Source organism: Oncorhynchus clarkii, chromosome 5 (genome assembly GCF_045791955.1).
Source record: "Oncorhynchus clarkii lewisi isolate Uvic-CL-2024 chromosome 5, UVic_Ocla_1.0, whole genome shotgun sequence".
NCBI classification, from domain to species: domain Eukaryota; kingdom Metazoa; phylum Chordata; class Actinopteri; order Salmoniformes; family Salmonidae; genus Oncorhynchus; species Oncorhynchus clarkii.
Window position 1 is genome coordinate 2,289,994 of NC_092151.1, and position 23,463 is coordinate 2,313,456.

The 23,463-nt window shown below is 43.2% G+C and overlaps 2 protein-coding genes across 2 annotated transcripts in view; both read left to right on the forward strand.

Annotated features, from left to right (window-relative positions):
• Positions 1–22,998, forward strand: part of LOC139409623 (PALM2-AKAP2 fusion protein-like) — a 73,954-nt gene extending 50,956 nt beyond the window's left edge. Inside the window, exons 4-8 of the mRNA XM_071155044.1 lie at positions 5,934–6,048; positions 11,277–11,295; positions 12,994–13,134; positions 13,595–13,773; positions 22,723–22,998. Of these exons, the coding sequence (XP_071011145.1) occupies positions 5,934–6,048; positions 11,277–11,295; positions 12,994–13,134; positions 13,595–13,773; positions 22,723–22,998 (730 nt within the window). The remainder of the gene's footprint in view (positions 1–5,933; positions 6,049–11,276; positions 11,296–12,993; positions 13,135–13,594; positions 13,774–22,722) is intronic.
• Positions 13,001–23,463, forward strand: part of LOC139408252 (A-kinase anchor protein 2-like) — a 109,274-nt gene continuing 98,811 nt past the window's right edge. Inside the window, exon 1 of the mRNA XM_071151929.1 lies at positions 13,001–13,134. The gene's annotated coding sequence lies outside the window, so the exon portion shown is untranslated. The remainder of the gene's footprint in view (positions 13,135–23,463) is intronic.

Consider the following 23,463-nt stretch of genomic DNA (forward strand, 5'->3'; position numbering starts at 1 on the left):
GCTCTGAATGCTCCGAGAGCAAAACGCTCTGGATTCACTAACTGACAATCAAAGAACGTTCTGAATTTATGAACTGCCAGAGCGCACTCTGACAATCTAGAGTGAATTTACGAACGCACCCTTTATGTCAAGGAGCATTATGACTATCATAATGATATAAGCCAGATAGGCCTATCACTTAAAGTAAATGCCCTTATGTCAGCCATCAATCAACGGGAGGGTGTCCTGCTCCTGAAATCTGCTCCTGCATTCACCCCAGTCAACAGTCAACAGGAGGGTGTCCTGCTCCTGAAATCTGCTCCTGCATTCACCCCAGTCAACAGTCAACGGGAGGGTGTCCTGATCCTGAAATCTGCTCCTGCATTCACCCCAGTCAACAGTCAACAGGAGGGTGTCCTGCTCCTGAAATCTGCTCCTGCATTCACCCCAGTCAACAGTCAACGGGAGGGTGACCTGAAATCTGCTCCTGCATTCACCCCAGTAATTAGTTAACGGGAGGGTGTCCTGCTCCTGAAATCTGCTCCTGCATTCACCCCAGTCAACAGTCAACAGGAGGGTATCCTGCTCCTGAAATCTGATCCTGCATTCACCCCAGTCAACAGTCAACGGGAGGGTGACCTGAAATCTGCTCCTGCATTCACCCCAGTCATCAGAAACAGAGCATTGGGGATAGGTGCACGTCTGACATCAATGTGTGCTCAATTACAATGATAATTTATTATGGTCAAATTCAGAAAATGTTATATAACATGATGGAATGTTTTGCCTTTTGTGGTAGGTTTTGAGGTTTTTGACACTCATATGTAGGTGTAATGACAGACAAGACAGAGAGACAGGTATAATGACAGACAAGACAGAGAGACAGGGGTAATGACAGACAGAGAGACAGGTGTATTGACAGACAGAGACACAGGTGTAATGACAGACAAGACAGATAGACAGGGGTAATGACAGACAGAGAGACAGGGGTAATGACAGGCAGAGAGACAGGGGTAATGACAGACAGACACACAGGTGTAATGACAGACAAGACAGATAGACAGGGGTAATGACAAACAGAGAGACAGGTGTAATGACAGACAGAGAGAAAGGTGTAATGACAGACAAGACAGAGAGACAGGGGTAATGACAGACAAGACAGAGAGACAGGTGTAATGACAGACAGGGAGACAGGTGCAATGACAGACAGAGAGACAGGTTTAATGACAGACAGAGAGACAGGTGTAATGACAGACAGAGAGACAGGGGTAATGACAGACAGAGAGACAGGGGTAATGACAGACAGCGAGACAGGGGTAATGACAGACAAGACAGAGAGACAGGTTTAATGACAGACAGAGAGACAGGTGTAATGACAGACAGAGAGACAGGTTTAATGACAGACAGAGAGACAGGTGTAATGACAGACAGAGAGACAGGGGTAATGACAGACAGAGAGACAGTTGTAATGACAGACAGAGAGACAGGGGTAATGACAGACAGAGAGACAGTTGTAATGACAGACATAGAGACAGGGGTAATGACAGACATAGAGACAGGGGTAATGACAGACAGAGAGACAGGGGTAATGACAGACATAGAGACAGGGGTAATGACAGACAGAGAGACAGGGGTAATGACAGACAAGACAGAGAGACAGGTGTAATGACAGACAGAGAGACAGGTGCAATGACAGACAGAGAGACAGGTGTAATGACAGGCAGAGAGACAGGGGTAATGACAGAGAAGACAGAGAGACAGGGGTAATGACAGACAAGACAGGGAGACAGGGGTAATGACAGAGAAGACAGAGAGACAGGTCTAATGACAGACAGAGAGACAGGTGTAATGACAGACAAGACAGATAGACAGGGGTAATAACAAACAGAGAGACAGGTGTAATGACAGACAGAGAGACAGGGGTAATGACAGACAGCGAGACAGGTGTAATGACAGACAGAGAGACAGGGGTAATGACAGACAGAGAGACAGGGGTAATGACAGACAGAGAGACAGGGGTAATGACAGACATGGAGACAGGGGTAATGACAGACAGAGAGACAGGTGTAATGACAGACAGAGATACAGGGGTAATGACAGACAGAGAGACAGGGGTAATGACAGACAGAGAGACAGGGGTAATGACAGACAGAGAGACAGGTGTAATGACAGACAAGACAGAGAGACAGGTTTAATGACAGACAGAAAGACAGGGGTAATGACAGACAGAGAGACAGGTGTAATGACAGACAGAGAGACAGGGGTAATGACAGACAGAGAGACAGGGGTAATGACAGACAGAGAGACAGGGGTAATGACAGACAGCGAGACAGGTGTAATGACAGACAGAGAGACAGGGGTAATGACAGACAGAGAGACAGGGGTAATGACAGACAGAGAGACAGGGGTAATGACAGACATGGAGACAGGGGTAATGACAGACAGAGAGACAGGTGTAATGACAGACAGAGATACAGGTGTAATGACAGACAGAGAGACAGGGGTAATGACAGACAGAGATACAGGGGTAATGACAGACAAGACATCTGATATGGGTTATGTCCTATATGGTTATTCCCTATACAGTGCACTACTTTTGACCTTGTCCCACAGGGCAGATACTGTATTAACCCTGGCCACTACCTCACGATACAGCACTGTAGAGAAAGTTCACGGCCTACAACCCACAACAACCTCCCATTCAGACTAGATATCAACAAGCCAATCGATGTCAAGTAGTTGAGACAATAGTCTATTCTCCAGTATTCACGGCTTAGTGTGGAATAAGTTTTGATGTCGTGGGAAGCATCCTTGTCTTTGTTATGGCTGACCATGGAACCTCCGAGGTGTTCTAAAACCTCCAGGACTAAACAATGGCAGGAAATGGCCAGGGAGGAGGCAGAGCGGATTCCTCCGAACGCTGCTTCCTGATTGGCTGTCAGCATTAAGAATTACCCAGATCCAGGCCCTCAGGGAAATCTGGAATGTGTGTGTGTGTGTGTGTGTGTGTGTGTGTGTGTGTGTGTGTGTGTGTGTGTGTGTGTGTGTGTGTGTGTGTGTGTGTGTGTGTGTGTGTGTGTGTGTGTGTGTGTGTGTGTGTGTGTGTGTGTGTGTGTGTTGCATGCTACAAGGATGTTCCTGCTCAGTTCAGATTAATTATATTCAAGGTTCTGTACAGTTACAGGAGCACCTAAAATTAAGACCATGAACTTGAACAAGAGTTTTGAACATGACAGATACAATCAATCACCTGCATAGTATGTACACCCTGCATGTATACACATTATATACACATTATATACACATTATATACACATGATATACACATTATATACACATTATATACACCCTGCATGTATACACATTATATACACATTATATACACCCTGCATGTATACACATTATATACACATTATATACACATTATATACACCCTGCATGTATACACATTATATACACATTATATACACATTATATACACATTATATACACCCTGCATGTATACACATTATATACACATTATATACACATTATATACACCCTGCATGTATACACATTATATACACCCTGCATGTATACACATTATATACACATTATATACACATTATATACACCCTGCATGTATACACATTATATACACCCTGCATGTATACACATTATATACACATTATATTCACCCTGCATGTATACACATTATATACACATTATATTCACCCTGCATGTATACACATTATATACACATTATATACACATTATATACACCCTGCATGTATACACATTATATACACCCTGCATGTATGCACATTATATACACATTATATTCACCCTGCATGTATACACATTATATACACCCTGCATGTATACACATTATATACACCCTGCATGTATACACATTATATACACATTATATTCACCCTGCATGTATACACATTATATACACATTATATTCACCCTGCATGTATACACATTATATACACATTATATTCACCCTGCATGTATACACATTATATACACATTATATACACATTATATTCACCCTGCATGTATACACATTATATACACATTATATACACATTATATACACATTATATTCACCCTGCATGTATACACATTATATACACATTATATACACATTATATACACATTATATTCACCCTGCATGTATACACATTATATACACCCTGCATGTATACACATTATATACACATTATATTCACCCTGCATGTATACACATTATATACACATTATATTCACCCTGCATGTATACACATTATATACACATTATATACACATTATATTCACCCTGCATGTATACACATTATATACACATTATATTCACCCTGCATGTATACACATTATATACACATTATATACACATTATATTCACCCTGCATGTATACACATTATATACACCCTGCATGTATACACATTATATACACATTATATTCACCCTGCATGTATACACATTATATACACATTATATTCACCCTGCATGTATACACATTATATACACATTATATACACATTATATACATCCTGCATGTATACACATTATATACACATTATATTCACCCTGCATGTATACACATTATATACACATTATATTCACCCTGCATGTATACACATTATATACACATTATATACACATTATATTCACCCTGCATGTATACACATTATATACACATTATATACACCCTGCATGTATACACATTATATACACATTATATACACATTATATACACCCTGCATGTATACACATTATATACACATTATATACACATTATATTCACCCTGCATGTATACACATTATATACACATTATATACACATTATATACACCCTGAATGTATACACATTATATACACATTATATACACATTATATTCACCCTGCATGTATACACATTATATACACATTATATACACCCTGCATGTATACACATTATATACACATTATATACACCCTGAATGTATACACATTATATACACATTATATACACCCTGCATGTATACACATTATATACACATTATATTCACCCTGCATGTATACACATTATATACACATTATATACACCCTGCATGTATACACATTATATACACATTATATACACATTATATACACCCTGCATGTATACACATTATTTACACATTATATACACATTATATACACATTATATACACCCTGCATGTATACACATTATATACACAAAATATACACCCTGCATGTCGATCTGAGCTGTCTCAGTTATGCACACACACACACACACACACACACACACACACACACACACACACACACACACACACAGATTTGTTCTACAGAACTCAGGGCAGTGAGATGTGTTCTACAGGACTCAGGGCAGTGAGATGTGTTCTACAGAACTCAGGGCAGTGAGATTTGTTCTACAGAACTCAGGGCAGGTAGATGTGTTCTACAGGACTCAAGGCAGTGAGATGTGTTCTACAGGACTCAGGGCAGTGAGATGTGTTCTACAGGATTCAGGGCAGGTAGATTTTTTCTACAAGACTCAGGGCAGTGAGATGTGTTCTACAGGACTCAGGGCATGTTGTTCTTCCTGTTCTGTCGTTCTATATTATAGATCTGTATTAACATAGGTGATGTTCTTCCTGTTCTGTCGTTCTATATTATAGATCTGTATTAACAGAGGTGATGTTCTTCCTGTTCTGTCATTCTATATTATAGATCTGTATCAACAGAGGTGATGTTCTTCCTGTTCTGTCATTCTATATTATATATCTGTATTAACAGAGGTGATGTTCTTCCTGTTCTGTCATTCTATATTATAGATCTGTATTAACAGAGGTGATGTTCTTCCTGTTCTGTCTTTCTATATTATAGATCTGTATTAACAGAGGTGTTGTTCTTCCTGTTCTGGCATTCTATATTATAGATCTGTATTAACAGAGGTGTTGTTCTTCCTGTTCTGTCGTTCTAGGTTGGAGTCAGAGATTGGTCTTTTGGAGAGCGAGGAGTGTCAGATCTCAGCTAAAGAGCAGACCCTCAGGGAGAGACTGAGGAAGACAGAGAGGTCCATAGAAGACCTACAGAAAGTAAGAGAACGTTCATCTATTTACCGACACAACATATCACTTTAAGTCCAAAATGGCACCTTATTCCCTATATAGTGCACTTTTTGGACCAGAAGCCTAGGGATTAGGGTACCGTTTAGGACACACATTTAATAGTTTCAGCCAACTGTGACTGCATGAACACTCCACAGACTGCTCTATCATCGAACTGCAGACCTGTAGAACCCTAGCTCATGTTCTAGTTTTGTATTAGTTGATAAAATTGTATATGAAAATACATCTCGTATCAAACCAATATAATGGTAATGGTAAGTTCAATGACCAGTTGCCAATAGATGAGCTCAATAAAGTCATACTTCACATGTGGGAGTTTTTCTATTAAGATTTCAGCTTCAATGCACTGTCAATACAATCAGTCAAGCACTTTACAATCAGTCAAGCACTTTACAATCAGTAAAGCTATTGATGCTTTTCCAATTGATTGACTGATTGTAAAGTGCTTTTCCAATTGATTGACTGATTGTAAAGTGCTTTTCCAATTGATTGACTGATTGTAAAGTGCTTTTCCAATTGATTGACTGATTGTAAAGTGCTTTTCCAGTTGATTGACTGATTGTCAAATCATTTAGAAGTGTTTGTCTTATCGCATCATGTATCATCATGTCTCATCATGTCTCATCATGTCTCTTTATGTCTCATCATGTCTCATCATGTCTCTTCATGTCTCTTCATGTCTCATCATGTCTCATCATGTCTCATCATGTCTCTTCATGTCTCATCATGTCTCTTCATGTCTCATTATGTCTCTTCATGTCTCACCATGTCTCATCATGTCTCTTCATGTCTCATCATGTCTCTTCATGTCTCATCATGTCTCTTCATGTCTCATTATGTCTCTTCATGTCTCACCATGTCTCACCATGTCTCATCATGTCTCATCATGTCTCTTCATGTCTCTTCATGTCTCACCATGTCTCTTTATGTCTCATCATGTCTCATCATGTCTCTTCATGTCTCATCATGTCTCTTCATGTCTCATTATTTCTCTTCATGTCTCACCATGTCTCTTTATGTCTCATCATGTCTCATCATGTCTCTTCATGTCTCATTATGTCTCTTCATGTCTCACCATGTCTCTTTATGTCTCATCATGTCTCATCATGTCTCATCATGTCTCTTTATGTCTCATCATGTCTCGTCATGTCTCATCATGTCTCTTCATGTCTCATTATGTCTCTTCATGTCTCACCATGTCTCTTTATGTCTCATCATGTCTCATCATGTCTCTTCATGTCTCATTATGTCTCTTCATGTCTCACCATGTCTCTTTATGTCTCATCATGTCTCATCATGTCTCATCATGTCTCTTTATGTCTCATCATGTCTCGTCATGTCTCATCATGTCTCTTCATGTCTCATTATGTCTCTTCATGTCTCACCATGTCTCTTTATGTCTCATCATGTCTCATCATGTCTCTTCATGTCTCATCATGTCTCTTCATGTCTCATTATGTCTCTTCATGTCTCACCATGTCTCTTTATGTCTCATCATGTCTCATCATGTCTCATCATGTCTCTTCATGTCTCATTATGTCTCTTCATGTCTCACCATGTCTCTTTATGTCTCATCATGTCTCATCATGTCTCTTCATGTCTCATCATGTCTCTTCATGTCTCATCATGTCTCTTCATGTCTCATTATGTCTCTTCATGTCTCACCATGTCTCTTTATGTCTCATCATGTCTCATCATGTCTCATCATGTCTCTTCATGTCTCATCATGTCTCTTCATGTCTCACCATGTCTCTTTATGTCTCATCATGTCTCATCATGTCTCATCATGTCTCATCATGTCTCTTCATGTCTCACCATGTCTCTTTATGTCTCATCATGTCTCATCATGTCTCACCATGTCTCATCATGTCTCATCGTGTCTCATCATGTCTCTTCATGTCTCATTATGTCTCTTCATGTCTCACCATGTCTCTTTATGTCTCATCATGTCTCATCATGTCTCTTCATGTCTCATCATGTCTCATCATGTCTCTTCATGTCTCATTATGTCTCTTCATGTCTCTTCATGTCTCACCATGTCTCTTTATGTCTCATCATGTCTCATCATGTCTCTTCATGTCTCATCATGTCTCTTCATGTCTCATCATGTCTCTTCATGTCTCATTATGTCTCTTCATGTCTCACCATGTCTCTTTATGTCTCATCATGTCTCATCATGTCTCATCATGTCTCTTCATGTCTCATCATGTCTCTTCATGTCTCACCATGTCTCTTTATGTCTCATCATGTCTCATCATGTCTCATCATGTCTCTTCATGTCTCATCATGTCTCTTCATGTCTCACCATGTCTCTTTATGTCTCATCATGTCTCATCATGTCTCACCATGTCTCATCATGTCTCATCATGTCTCATCATGTCTCTTCATGTCTCATTATGTCTCTTCATGTCTCACCATGTCTCTTTATGTCTCATCATGTCTCATCATGTCTCTTCATGTCTCATCATGTCTCTTCATGTCTCATTATTTCTCTTCATGTCTCACCATGTCTCTTTATGTCTCATCATGTCTCATCATGTCTCTTCATGTCTCATTATGTCTCATCATGTCTCACCATGTCTCACCATGTCTCATCATGTCTCATCATGTCTCTTCATGTCTCTTCATGTCTCACCATGTCTCTTTATGTCTCATCATGTCTCATCATGTCTCTTCATGTCTCATCATGTCTCTTCATGTCTCATTATTTCTCTTCATGTCTCACCATGTCTCTTTATGTCTCATCATGTCTCATCATGTCTCTTCATGTCTCATTATGTCTCTTCATGTCTCACCATGTCTCTTTATGTCTCATCATGTCTCATCATGTCTCATCATGTCTCTTTATGTCTCATCATGTCTCGTCATGTCTCATCATGTCTCTTCATGTCTCATTATGTCTCTTCATGTCTCACCATGTCTCTTTATGTCTCATCATGTCTCATCATGTCTCTTCATGTCTCATTATGTCTCTTCATGTCTCACCATGTCTCTTTATGTCTCATCATGTCTCATCATGTCTCATCATGTCTCTTTATGTCTCATCATGTCTCGTCATGTCTCATCATGTCTCTTCATGTCTCATTATGTCTCTTCATGTCTCACCATGTCTCTTTATGTCTCATCATGTCTCATCATGTCTCTTCATGTCTCATCATGTCTCTTCATGTCTCATTATGTCTCTTCATGTCTCACCATGTCTCTTTATGTCTCATCATGTCTCATCATGTCTCATCATGTCTCTTCATGTCTCATTATGTCTCTTCATGTCTCACCATGTCTCTTTATGTCTCATCATGTCTCATCATGTCTCTTCATGTCTCATCATGTCTCTTCATGTCTCATCATGTCTCTTCATGTCTCATTATGTCTCTTCATGTCTCACCATGTCTCTTTATGTCTCATCATGTCTCATCATGTCTCATCATGTCTCTTCATGTCTCATCATGTCTCTTCATGTCTCACCATGTCTCTTTATGTCTCATCATGTCTCATCATGTCTCATCATGTCTCTTCATGTCTCATCATGTCTCTTCATGTCTCATTATGTCTCTTCATGTCTCACCATGTCTCTTTATGTCTCACCATGTCTCTTTATGTCTCATCATGTCTCATCATGTCTCTTCATGTCTCATCATGTCTCTTCATGTCTCATCATGTCTCTTCATGTCTCATTATGTCTCTTCATGTCTCACCATGTCTCTTTATGTCTCATCATGTCTCATCATGTCTCATCATGTCTCTTCATGTCTCATCATGTCTCTTCATGTCTCACCATGTCTCTTTATGTCTCATCATGTCTCATCATGTCTCACCATGTCTCATCATGTCTCATCGTGTCTCATCATGTCTCTTCATGTCTCATTATGTCTCTTCATGTCTCACCATGTCTCTTTATGTCTCATCATGTCTCATCATGTCTCTTCATGTCTCATCATGTCTCATCATGTCTCTTCATGTCTCATTATGTCTCTTCATGTCTCTTCATGTCTCACCATGTCTCTTTATGTCACATCATGTCTCACCATGTCTCTTTATGTCTCATCATGTCTCATCATGTCTCATCATGTCTCTTCATGTCTCATCATGTCTCTTCATGTCTCACCATGTCTCTTTATGTCTCATCATGTCTCATCATGTCTCACCATGTCTCATCATGTCTCATCATGTCTCATCATGTCTCTTCATGTCTCATTATGTCTCTTCATGTCTCACCATGTCTCTTTATGTCTCATCATGTCTCATCATGTCTCTTCATGTCTCATCATGTCTCTTCATGTCTCATTATTTCTCTTCATGTCTCACCATGTCTCTTTATGTCTCATCATGTCTCATCATGTCTCTTCATGTCTCATTATGTCTCATTATGTCTCTTCATGTCTCACCATGTCTCTTTATGTCTCATCATGTCTCATCATGTCTCATCATGTCTCTTTATGTCTCATCATGTCTCGTCATGTCTCATCATGTCTCTTCATGTCTCATTATGTCTCTTCATGTCTCACCATGTCTCTTTATGTCTCATCATGTCTCATCATGTCTCTTCATGTCTCTTCATGTCTCACCATGTCTCTTTATGTCTCATCATGTCTCATCATGTCTCTTCATGTCTCATCATGTCTCTTCATGTCTCATTATGTCTCTTCATGTCTCACCATGTCTCTTTATGTCTCATCATGTCTCATCATGTCTCTTCATGTCTCATTATGTCTCTTCATGTCTCACCATGTCTCTTTATGTCTCATCATGTCTCATCATGTCTCTTCATGTCTCATCATGTCTCTTCATGTCTCATCATGTCTCTTCATGTCTCATTATGTCTCTTCATGTCTCACCATGTCTCTTTATGTCTCATCATGTCTCATCATGTCTCATCATGTCTCTTCATGTCTCATCATGTCTCTTCATGTCTCACCATGTCTCTTTATGTCTCATCATGTCTCATCATGTCTCTTCATGTCTCATCATGTCTCTTCATGTCTCACCATGTCTCTTTATGTCTCATCATGTCTCATCATGTCTCACCATGTCTCATCATGTCTCATCATGTCTCATCATGTCTCTTCATGTCTCATTATGTCTCATTATGTCTCTTCATGTCTCACCATGTCTCATCATGTCTCATCATGTCTCACCATGTCTCTTTATGTCTCATTATGTCTCATCATGTCTCTTCATGTCTCTTTTCTCTCCAGAGTCTCCAGAATGAGAATGGTGAGTGATCTATTATTTACATACTGTTGATCATTATTGATCAGGTTGATTTATTGATGTTAGTTGTGTTGATTCCAGAGGTAAGCACAATGAAGCATTAACACATTTAACACTCATTTAACACTCAAAACACTCAAAACACTCATTTAATACTCAAAACAGTGTGGTGTTGGATGGTTACCATGGCTATTCAAATAGGTTCATGATCAACAGCTCCATGCCACTGATATACCTTCTACACACACACACACTACACACCACACCACACACTACACACCACACACACCACACACACAGTCCCTCTACACACACTTCACACTACACACACAGTCCCTCTACACACACACACACACACACACACACACACACACACACACACACACACACACACACACACACACACAGTCCTACTGGCTGATAACGTTACTTGCCTAGTTAAGTTAAAGAAATAAAATAAAATAAATGTTTTTTTAAACACTCCCCCCTCGCTGTTACAGGGCTTTGTAAAACAGTGCCCTGCATATTGCTCTCTCTCTCTGCTCTCTCTCTCTCCCCCCCTCGCTTGTTACAGGGCTTTGTAAAACAGTGCCCTGCATATTGCTCTCTCTCTCTGCTCTCTCTCTCCCCCCCTCTCTCTCTGCTCTCCTCTCTCTGTGTCTCTCTCTGCTCTCTCTCTCTGCTCTCTCTCTACTCTCTGTCTGTCTCTCTCTACTCTCTCTCTCTACTCTCTACTCTCAATCCCTTCTCTCTCTCTACTCTCTCTCTACTCTCTCTCTCTACTCTCTCTCTATATATACTCTCTCTCTACTCTCTCTCTACTCTCACTCTCTACTCTCACTCTCTACTCTCTCTCTACTCTCTCTCTCTACTCTCTCTCTCTCTACTCTCTCTCTACTCTCTCTCTCTACTCTCTCTCTACTCTCATTCTACTATCTCTCTACTCTCTCTGTGTCTCTCTCTGCTCTCTCCCTACGATCTCTACTCTCGGTCTCTGTCTCTCTCTCTCTCTCTCTCTCTCTGCCACATTTGCCCCTTGGATCGTTTCCCACCTGCCTCAGCGGTACTATTGAGTGCTCCAACATAAGACAGTAGCCCTGTACTTTGTTCACCCTGATCCACCTATTCACAGGGAATCCCCCCAACCCAGGGCCGCTTTGATCCCCTCTAATACACCACTCTACACATTCTGCTGAACGTAGCACTGGGCTGGGGGAATGAAGAGAAAGAGTTACAAAGAGAGAGAGGGGAGGGGAAGAGAGATACATGTGAGGGGGAGGAAGAGAGGAATACAGAGAGAGAGATACAGAGGGGGGAGAGGGGAAGAGAGAGAGAGAGAGAGAGATACAGAGAGAGAGAGAGAGATACAGAGGGGGGGGGACATAGAGAGAGAGATACAGAGAGAGAGATACAGGGGGAGGGGGAATAGAGAGAGAGATACAGAGAGAGAGAGAGAGAGAGATACAGAGGGGGGAGAGAGAGATACTGAGAGGGAAGAGAGGGGAAGAGAGATAGAGGGAAGGGAGAGGGAGAGAGGGGGAAGAGAGATAGAGGGGGAAGGAGAGAGGAATACAGAGAGAGAGAGGGAGAGAGAGGGGGGAGAGAGCAAGAAAGGGACAGATACAAAGAGAGAGAGATTGAGTGTGTGCTAGGGTGGGAGGGTCCAGTCTGACTTCCTCTCCTAATCTCCGCCCCAACCAGATGCTGTGAGTAACGCCTCACCCCAGCTCCCCGACCAGCTCCCCGAGCAGCAGCCAGACATCAGAGACTCCTCCACCACTTCTCTTCATCAGGCCACTTCCTCAACAGCACCTGCCTCTGGGGAGCAGCCAAAGAAACCTGGTAGGTGCTGGGTGGGGGAGGAAGGAGTTGTGAGGTTTGGACCGGAGCCAAGGGAGGACAGTACTAGGACCAGGGAGGGGTAGCGGGTAGTAGCTAGCTAACAGAGAGTGAGGGAGGTACAATGTGGCAACCCACAGACTCACCAATATGAAGGTACAAAGTGGCTCAGTGATTCATGTTTGAATCTCAATGTGAAAAAACTGTCTGCATCTCCTTCACAAAGTTGACAACTGATGCTGCAGGTGGTATCTGATGTTACTGAGCCAGATGTCTATGTGTCAGGGGAGAAGCTCCAGGTGGTATCTGATGCTACTGAGCCAGATGTCTGTGTGTCAGGGGAGAAGCTCCAGGTGGTATCTGATGCTACTTAGCCAGATGTCTGTGTGTCAGGGGAGAAGCTCCAGGTGGTATCAGATGTTACTGAGCCAGATGTCTATGTGTCTATGTGTCTGTGTGTCAGGGGAGAAGCTCCAGGTGGTATCAGATGTTACTGAGACAGATGTCTATGTGTCAGGAGAGAAGCTCCAGGTGGTATCAGATGCTACTGAGCCAGATGTATATGTGTCAGGAGAGAAGCTCCAGGTGGTATCAGATGTTACTGAGCCAGATGTCTATGTGTCAGGGGAGAAGTTCCAGGTGGTATCTGATGTTACTGAGCCAGATGTCTATGTGTCAGGGGAGAAGCTCCAGGTGGTGGTATCTGATGCTACTTAGCCAGATGTCTATGTGTCAGGGGAGAAGCTCCAGCTGGTATCTGATGTTACTGAGCCAGATGTCTATGTGTCAGGGGAGAAGCTCCAGGTGGTATCTGATGTTACTGAGCCAGATGTCTATGTGTCAGGGGAGAAGCTACAGGTGGTATCTGATGCTACTGTGCCAGATGTCTATGTGTCAGGGGAGAAGCTCCAGGTGGTATCTGATGCTACTGAGCCAGATGTCTATGTGTCAGGGGAGAAGCTCCAGGTGGTATCAGATGCTACTGAGCCAGATGTATATGTGTCAGGAGAGAAGCTCCAGGTGGTATCAGATGCTACTGAGCCAGATGTCTATGTGTCAGGGCAGATGCTGCAGGTGGTATCTGATGTTACTGAGCCAGATGTCTGTGTGTCAGGGGAGAAGCTCCAGGTGGTATCTGATGTTACTGAGCCAGATGTTTATGTGTCAGGGGAGAAGCTCCAGGTGGTGGTATCTGATGCTACTTAGCCAGATGTTTATGTGTCAGGGGAGAAGCTCCAGCTGGTATCTGATGTTACTGAGCCAGATGTCTATGTGTCAGGGGAGAAGCTCCAGGTGGTATTTGATGTTACTGAGCCAGATGTCTGTGTGTCAGGGCAGATGCTCCAGGTGGTATCTGATGCTACTGAGCCAGATGTCTATGTGTCAGGGGAGAAGCTCCAGGTGGTATCTGATGCTACTGAGCCAGATGTCTATGTGTCAGGGCAGATGCTCCAGGTGGTATCAGATGTTACTGAGCCAGATGTCTATGTGTCTATGTGTCAGGGGAGAAGCTCCAGGTGGTATCAGATGCTACTGAGACAGATGTCTACGTGTCAGGGGAGATGCTGCAGGTGGTATCTGATTTTAACCTGTCTTTTAAAAAGCAGGTGAAAAAGGCAACTCAAATGACCAAATTCAACCTCGCTAATTTTCCGATTTATACGAAATTGTTTGACTACAGAGGTAGCAAAACTGTACTTCAAATCTATGATACTCCCCCACTTAAACATACTGCTTGACTAGTTTGGCCCAAGCTTGCTGTACAACATTAAAACCTATTCAGTCTGTCTACAAACAGGCTCTCAAAGTGCTTGATAGGAAGCCCAACAGCCATCATCATTGTCACATCCTCAGAAATCATGTACAATACACCGACGCATGTCTTGTATTCAAGATCCTAAATGGCCAGGCTCCTCCCCCTCCACTCAGTACTTCTGTTAAACAGAAAACCCAAACATATGGCAGCAGATCCACAAGGTCTGCCATGAGAGGTGACTGTTTAGTTCCCTTAAGGAAAAGCACCTTTAGTAAATCTGCTTTCTCTGTGAGAGCTTCCCATGTCTGGAATACACTGCCATCAGACACACATACCTGCACCACCGATCACACTTTCACAAAAAACAGAAAGACATGGCTATAGGTCAATCAGACTAATGAACATCATCCCTAGCTGTGTGTTGTCGCTTTCCATGTTGCCTGTTGTCTGTAGCTGGTGAGGTGTGGAAACACTGTGTTTTTTTTGTGCTATTGCTCTGTCTGCGTGCTACATATTCCTTACATGATTCATCTCATATGCATACGTATATACTGTACTCTATATCATCGACTGTATCCTTATGTAATACATGTATCACTAGCCACTTTAAACTATGTCACTTTGTTTACATACCCTACATTATTCATCTCATATGCATACGTATATACTGTACTCTATATCATCGACTGTATCCTTATGTAATACATGTATCACTAGCCACTTTAAACTATGCCACTTTGTTTACATACTCATCTCATATGTATATACTGCACTCGATACCATCTACTGTATCTTGCCTATGCTGCTCTGTACCATCACTCATTCATATATCCTTATGTACATATTCTTTATCCCCTCACACTGTGTACAAGACAGTAGTTTTGGAATTGTTAGTTAGATTACTTGTTATTACTGCATTGTCGGAACTAGAAGCACAAGCATTTCGCTACACTCGCATTAACATCTGCTAACCATGTGTATGTGACAAATAAAATTTGATTTGATTTGATTTGTCTCTCGTTCTATGTGTCTCTGTCTGCGTGCTACGTGTCTCTTGTTCTATGTTGCTCTATCTGCCTGCTACGTGTCTCTGTCTGGGTGCTACGTGTCTCTTGTTCTATGTTGTTCTGTCTGCCTGCCTGCTACGTGTCTCTGTCTGGGTGCTACGTGTCTCTTGTTCTATGTTGTTCTGTCTGCGTGCTACGTGTCTTGTTCTATGTGTCTCTGTCTGCGTGCTACGTATCTCTTGTTCTATGTGTCTCTGTCTGCATGCTACGTGTCTCTTCTTCTATGTTGCTCTGTCTGCGTGCTACGTGTCCCTCGTTCTATGTTGTTCTGTCTGCGTGCTACGTGTCTCTTGTTCTATGTGTCTCTGTCTGCGTGCTACGTGTCTCTTGTTCTATGTTTCTCTGTATGCGTGCTACGTGTCCCTCGTTCAATGTTGTTCTGTCTGCGTACTACGTGTCTCTTGTTCTATGTGTCTCTGTCTGCATGCTACGTGTCTCTTGTTCTATGTTGTTCTGTCTGCGTGCTACGTGTCTCTTGTTCTATGTGTCTCTGTCTGCATGCTACGTGTCTCTTGTTCTATGTTGCTCTGTATGCGTGCTACGTGTCCCTCGTTCAATGTTGTTCTGTCTGCGTACTACGTGTCTCTTGTTCTATGTGTCTCTGTCTGCATGCTACGTGTCTCTTGTTCTATGTGTCTCTGTCTGCGTGCTACGTGTTTCTTGTTCTATGTTGTTCTGTCTGCGTGCTACGTGTCTCTTGTTCTACGTGTCTCTTGTCCTATGTTTCTCTGTCTGCGTGCTACGTGTTCCTTGTTCTATGTTTCTCTGTCTGCGTGCTACATGTCTCTTGTTCTATGTTTCTCTGTCTGCGTACTACGTGTCTCTTGTTCTACGTGTCTCTTGTTCTATGTTTCTCTGTCTGCGTGCTACATGTCTCTTGTTCTATTTGTCTCTGTTTGGGTGCTACGTGTCTCTTGTTCTATGTTGTTCTGTCTGCGTGCTACGTGTCCCTCGTTCTATGTTATTCTGTCTGCGTGCTACGTGTCTCTTGTTCTATGTTGCTCTGTCTGCGTGCTACATGTCTCTTGTTCTATGTGTTTCTGTCTGCGTGCTACGTGTCTCTTGTTCTATGTTGTTCTGTCTGCGTGCTACGTGTCTCTTGTTCTATTAGTCTATGTCTGCGTGTTACGTGTCTCTTGTCCTATGTGTCTCTGTCTGCGTGTTATGTGTCTCTTGTTCTACGTGTCTCTTGTTCTATATGTCTCTCTGTCTGCGTGCTACGTGTCTCTTGTTCTATATGTCTCTCTGTCTGCGTGCTACGTGTCTCTTGTTCTATGTTGTTCTGTCTGCGTGCTACGTGTCTCTTGTTCTATGTGTCTCTGTCTGCGTGTTATGTGTCTCTTGTTCTACGTGTCTCTTGTTCTATATGTCTCTCTGTCTGCGTGCTACGTGTCTCTTGTTCTATGTGTCTCTGTCTGCATGCTACGTGTCTCTTGTTCTATGTGTCTCTGTCTGCGTGCTACATGTCTCTTGTTCTATGTTGCTCTGTCTGCGTGCTACGTGTCCCTCGTTCTATGTTGTTCTGTCTGCATGCTACGTGTTTCTTGTTCTATGTGTCTCTGTCTGCGTGCTACGTGTTCCTTGTTCTATGTTGTTCTGTCTGCGTGCTACGTGTCTCTTGTTCTATGTGTCTCTGTCTGCTTGCTACGTGTCTCTTGTTCTATGTTGTTCTGTCTGCGTGCTACGTGTCTCTTGTTCTATGTTGTTCTGTCTGCGTGCTACGTGTCTCTTGTTCTATGTGTCTCTGTCTGCGTGTTATGTGTCTCTTGTTTTACGTGTCTCTTGTTCTATATGTCTCTCTGTCTGCGTGCTACATGTCTCTTGTTCTATGTGTCTCTGTCTGCGTGCTACGTGTCTCTTGTTCTATGTGTCTCTGTCTGCGTGCTACATGTCTCTTGTTCTATGTGTTTCTGTCTGCGTGCTACGTGTCTCTTGTTCTGCGTCTCTGTCTGCGTGCTACGTGTCTCTTGTTCTACGTGTCTCTTGTTCTATGTTGTTCTGTCTGCGTGCTACGTGTCTCATGTTCTATGTGTCTCTGTCTGCGTGCTACGTGTCTCTTGTTCTACGTGTCTCTTGTTCTATGTTGTTCTGTCTGCGTGCTACGTGTCTCTTGTTCTATGTGTCTCTGTCTGCGTGCTACATGTCTCTTGTTCTATGTGTTTCTGTCTGCGTGCTACGTGTCTCTTGTTCTGCGTCTCTGTCTGCGTGCTACGTGTCTCTTGTTCTACATGTCTCTTGTTCTATGTTGTTCTGTCTGCGTGCTACGTGTCTCATGTTCTATGTGTCTCTGTCTGCGTGCTACGTGTCTCTTGTTCTACGTGTCTCTTGTTCTATGTTGTTCTGTCTGCGTTCTACGTGTCTCATGTTCTATGTGTCTCTGTCTGCGTGCTACGTGTCTCTTGTTCTATGTGTCTCTGTCTGCATGCTACGTGTCTCTTCTTCTATGTTGTTCTGTCTGCGTGCTACGTGTCTCTTGTTCTATGTTGTTCTGTCTGCGTGCTACGTGTCCCTCGTTCTATGTTATTCTGTCTGCGTGCTACGTGTCTCTTGTTCTATGTTTCTCTGTCTGCGTGCTACATGTCTCTTGTTCTATGTGTTTCTGTCTGCGTGCTACGTGTCTCTTGTTCTATGTTGTTCTGTCTGCGTGCTACGTGTCTCTTGTTCTATTAGTCTATGTCTGCGTGTTACGTGTCTCTTGTCCTATGTGTCTCTGTCTGCGTGTTATGTGTCTCTTGTTCTACGTGTCTCTTGTTCTATATGTCTCTCTGTCTGCGTGCTACGTGTCTCTTGTTCTATATGTCTTTCTGTCTGCGTGCTACGTGTCTCTTGTTCTATGTTGTTCTGTCTGCGTGCTACGTGTCTCTTGTTCTATGTGTCTCTGTCTGCGTGTTATGTGTCTCTTGTTCTACGTGTCTCTTGTTCTATATGTCTCTCTGTCTGCGTGCTACGTGTCTCTTGTTCTATGTGTCTCTGTCTGCATGCTACGTGTCTCTTGTTCTATGTGTCTCTGTCTGCGTGCTACATGTCTCTTGTTCTATGTTGCTCTGTCTGCGTGCTACGTGTCCCTCGTTCTATGTTGTTCTGTCTGCATGCTACGTGTCTCTTGTTCTATGTGTCTCTGTCTGCATGCTACGTGTCTCTTGTTCTATGTTGTTCTGTCTGCGTGCTACGTGTCTTGTTCTATGTGTCTCTGTCTGCGTGCTACGTGTTTCTTGTTCTATGTGTCTCTGTCTGCGTGCTACGTGTTCCTTGTTCTATGTTGTTCTGTCTGCGTGCTACGTGTCTCTTGTTCTATGTGTCTCTGTCTGCTTGCTACGTGTCTCTTGTTCTATGTTGTTCTGTCTGCGTGCTACGTGTCTCTTGTTCTATGTTGTTCTGTCTGCGTGCTACGTGTCTCTTGTTCTATGTGTCTCTGTCTGCGTGTTATGTGTCTCTTGTTTTACGTGTCTCTTGTTCTATATGTCTCTCTGTCTGCGTGCTACGTGTCTCTTGTTCTATGTGTCTCTGTCTGCGTGCTACGTGTCTCTTGTTCTATGTGTCTCTGTCTGCGTGCTACATGTCTCTTGTTCTATGTGTTTCTGTCTGCGTGCTACGTGTCTCTTGTTCTGCGTCTCTGTCTGCGTGCTACGTGTCTCTTGTTCTACGTGTCTCTTGTTCTATGTTGTTCTGTCTGCGTGCTACGTGTCTCATGTTCTATGTGTCTCTGTCTGCGTGCTACGTGTCTCTTGTTCTACGTGTCTCTTGTTCTATGTTGTTCTGTCTGCGTTCTACGTGTCTCATGTTCTATGTGTCTCTGTCTGCGTGCTACGTGTCTCTTGTTCTATGTGTCTCTGTCTGCATGCTACGTGTCTCTTCTTCTATGTTGTTCTGTCTGCGTGCTACGTGTCTCTTGTTCTATGTGTCTCTGTCTGCGTGCTACGTGTCTCTTGTTCTATGTTGCTCTGTCTGCGTGCTACGTGTCCCTCGTTCAATGTTGTTCTGTCTGCGTACTACGTGTCTCTTGTTCTATGTGTCTCTGTCTGCATGCTACGTGTCTCTTGTTCTATGTTGTTCTGTCTGCGTGCTACGTGTCTTGTTCTATGTGTCTCTGTCTGCGTGCTACGTGTTTCTTGTTCTATGTTGTTCTGTCTGCGTGCTACGTGTCTCTTGTTCTACGTGTCTCTTGTCCTATGTTACTCTGTCTGCGTGCTACGTGTTCCTTGTTCTATGTTTCTCTGTCTGCGTGCTACATGTCTCTTGTTCTATTTGTCTCTGTTTGGGTGCTACGTGTCTCTTGTTCTATGTTGTTCTGTCTGCGTGCTACGTGTCCCTCGTTCTATGTGTCTCTGTCTGCGTGCTACGTGTCTCTTGTTCTATGTTGCTCTGTCTGCGTGCTACATGTCTCTTGTTCTATGTGTTTCTGTCTGCGTGCTACGTGTCTCTTGTTCTATGTTGTTCTGTCTGCGTGCTACGTGTCTCTTGTTCTATTAGTCTATGTCTGCGTGTTACGTGTCTCTTGTCCTATGTGACTCTGTCTGCGTGTTGTGTCTCTTGTTCTACGTGTCTCTTGTTCTATATGTCTCTCTGTCTGCGTGCTACGTGTCTCTTGTTCTATATGTCTCTCTGTCTGCGTGCTACGTGTCTCTTGTTCTATGTTGTTCTGTCTGCGTGCTACGTGTCTCTTGTTCTATGTGTCTCTGTCTGCGTGTTATGTGTCTCTTGTTCTACGTGTCTCTTGTTCTATATGTCTCTCTGTCTGCGTGCTACGTGTCTCTTGTTCTATGTGTCTCTGTCTGCATGCTACGTGTCTCTTGTTCTATGTGTCTCTGTCTGCGTGCTACATGTCTCTTGTTCTATGTTGCTCTGTCTGCGTGCTACGTGTCCCTCGTTCTATGTTGTTCTGTCTGCATGCTACGTGTCTCTTGTTCTATGTGTCTCTGTCTGCATGCTACGTGTCTCTTGTTCTATGTTGTTCTGTCTGCGTGCTACGTGTCTTGTTCTATGTGTCTCTGTCTGCGTGCTACGTGTTTCTTGTTCTATGTGTCTCTGTCTGCGTGCTACGTGTTCCTTGTTCTATGTTGTTCTGTCTGCGTGCTACGTGTCTCTTGTTCTATGTGTCTCTGTCTGCTTGCTACGTGTCTCTTGTTCTATGTTGTTCTGTCTGCGTGCTACGTGTCTCTTGTTCTATGTTGTTCTGTCTGCGTGCTACGTGTCTCTTGTTCTATGTGTCTCTGTCTGCGTGCTACGTGTCTCTTGTCCTATGTGTCTCTGTCTGCGTGCTACATGTCTCTTGTTCTATGTGTTTCTGTCTGCGTGCTACGTGTCTCTTGTTCTGCGTCTCTGTCTGCGTGCTACGTGTCTCTTGTTCTACGTGTCTCTTGTTCTATGTTGTTCTGTCTGCGTGCTACGTGTCTCATGTTCTATGTGTCTCTGTCTGCGTGCTACGTGTCTCTTGTTCTATGTGTCTCTGTCTGCGTGCTACGTGTCTCTTGTTCTATGTTGTTCTGTCTGCGTGCTACGTGTCTCTTGTTCCATGTGTCTCTGTCTGCGTGTTATGTGTCTCTTGTTCTACGTGTCTCTTGTTCTATATGTCTCTCTGTCTAAGTGCTACGTGTCTCTTGTTCTATGTTTCTCTGTCTGCGTGCTAAGTGTCTCTTGTTCTACGTGTCTGCGTGCTCTGTGTCCCTCGTTCTATGTTTCTCTGCATGTGCTCACTACTCATGGTCTGTCTGTATTGTTAAACTTGCCCAGGGACTCCAGGTCAAAATTTGCCGACTGGCTAAAACCATCACATTTACTGAAACGTTGATTCATGTGCACTGTCCCTGTAAAAATATAAATACATTTAAACTCAGAACACTGATCAGTTCAACATATTAACACTGGAGCTGCCCTGGGACTGGGTCCTGGGACTGGGTCCTGGGACTGGGCTCTGATCACAGGACTAACAGGTTCTAGAGCTAGAGGACTCCTGTTATCTCCGGGTATGAGAGGTTTAACTAGGGCCATCTACTTTAAATGCTGTCTGTCTTCCCAGTGACCTACTTGGTGTGTGAACTGCTGACTGCTCACAACTTGAAGACATTTGTTGACACATCGACCAGGATTGTCAGGGCAATTTATGACTTGTTTAGGTAATCAAGGGGGGGGGGGGGGGGGTTCATCTTCAAGCCAATCAGCAATAGTATTAGTACATCAGTCTCTCCTGTTTTTCTCAGCAGTGGTCTGGTTGTTAAACTAATACCATTCAGCTGAGTTATTCTGGAAGGAAATAGAGTAGCTTCCCATCACTCTCTCACTTGAGTATCTTACCTAGTTATTTACAGATCTCACTATGTGTGTGTTTCTCTACCTGTTCGCTCCTCTCCCTGTAGGCAGACGCCCCCCAACAACTGGCTATTTCTGATTTAGCGTACCCTGCCCGCACAACCCAATGTGGAATTCCTTCGTCTAAGGTAGAGTTTGGAACTGCCCATCTGAGGTCAAGAACTCCAAGTTGATCCTATCCTACGCTGCCCTTCAGTTCCTTGACTTTTTGGCCCTGACGGAGGCTTGGATCAACTCAGAAAATACTGCTACTCAAGCTGCTCTCTCTTCATCTGAATACTTTTTCTATCATAATCCGAGAGCATCTGGTCATCGCTCTGGTGGCACATTGATACACATTTTTCCTGAGTGGAGATTTTCTGTTTTTTTCCTCTTGCCTGTCCATCTCCTCATTTCAATTCCATTCTATCGCTGTCACTTGTCCACTCAAGCTTAACATTATTGTCATATATCGCCCACCAGAAGCCCTTGGAGAGATCATCCAATGAGCTCCACACCTTGGAGAGTTCATCCAATGAGCTCCACACTTTGGAGAGTTCATCCAATGAGCTCCACACCTTGGAGAGTTCATCCAATGAGCTCCACACCTTGGAGAGTTCATCCAATGAGCTCCACACCTTGGAGAGTTCATCCAATGAGCTCCACACCTTGGAGAGTTCATCCAATGAGCTCCACACCTTGGAGACTTCATCCACTGAGCTTGACACTTTGATAAACTCACTTCCTGACGATGGCTAACCGCTATTCGTACTTGGTGACTTCAACCTCCCGAGATCGCCTTCGATTGATTTATTTTTCCAATCCCCTCCAACTCACAAGGCAGACAATACTCTTAACCTCAACCTCGTTCTCCTACTAATCTCACTGTAACCCCCCCACAGGTCTCTGTTCTCCTACTAATCTCACTGTAACCCTCCTCCAGGTCTCTGTTCTCCTACTAATCTCACTGTAACCCCCCTCCAGGTCTCTGTTCTCCTACTAATCTCACTGTAACCCCCCTCCAGGTCTCTGCTCTCCTACTAATCTGAATGTAACCCCCCCCCCAGGTCTCTGTTCTCCTACTAATCTCACTGTGACCCCCTCCAGGTCTCTGTTCTCCTACCAATCTCACTGTAAACCTCCCCCAGGTCTCTGTTCTCCTACTAATCTCACTGTAACCCCCTCCAGGTCTTTGTTCTCCTACTAATCTCACTGTAACCCCCT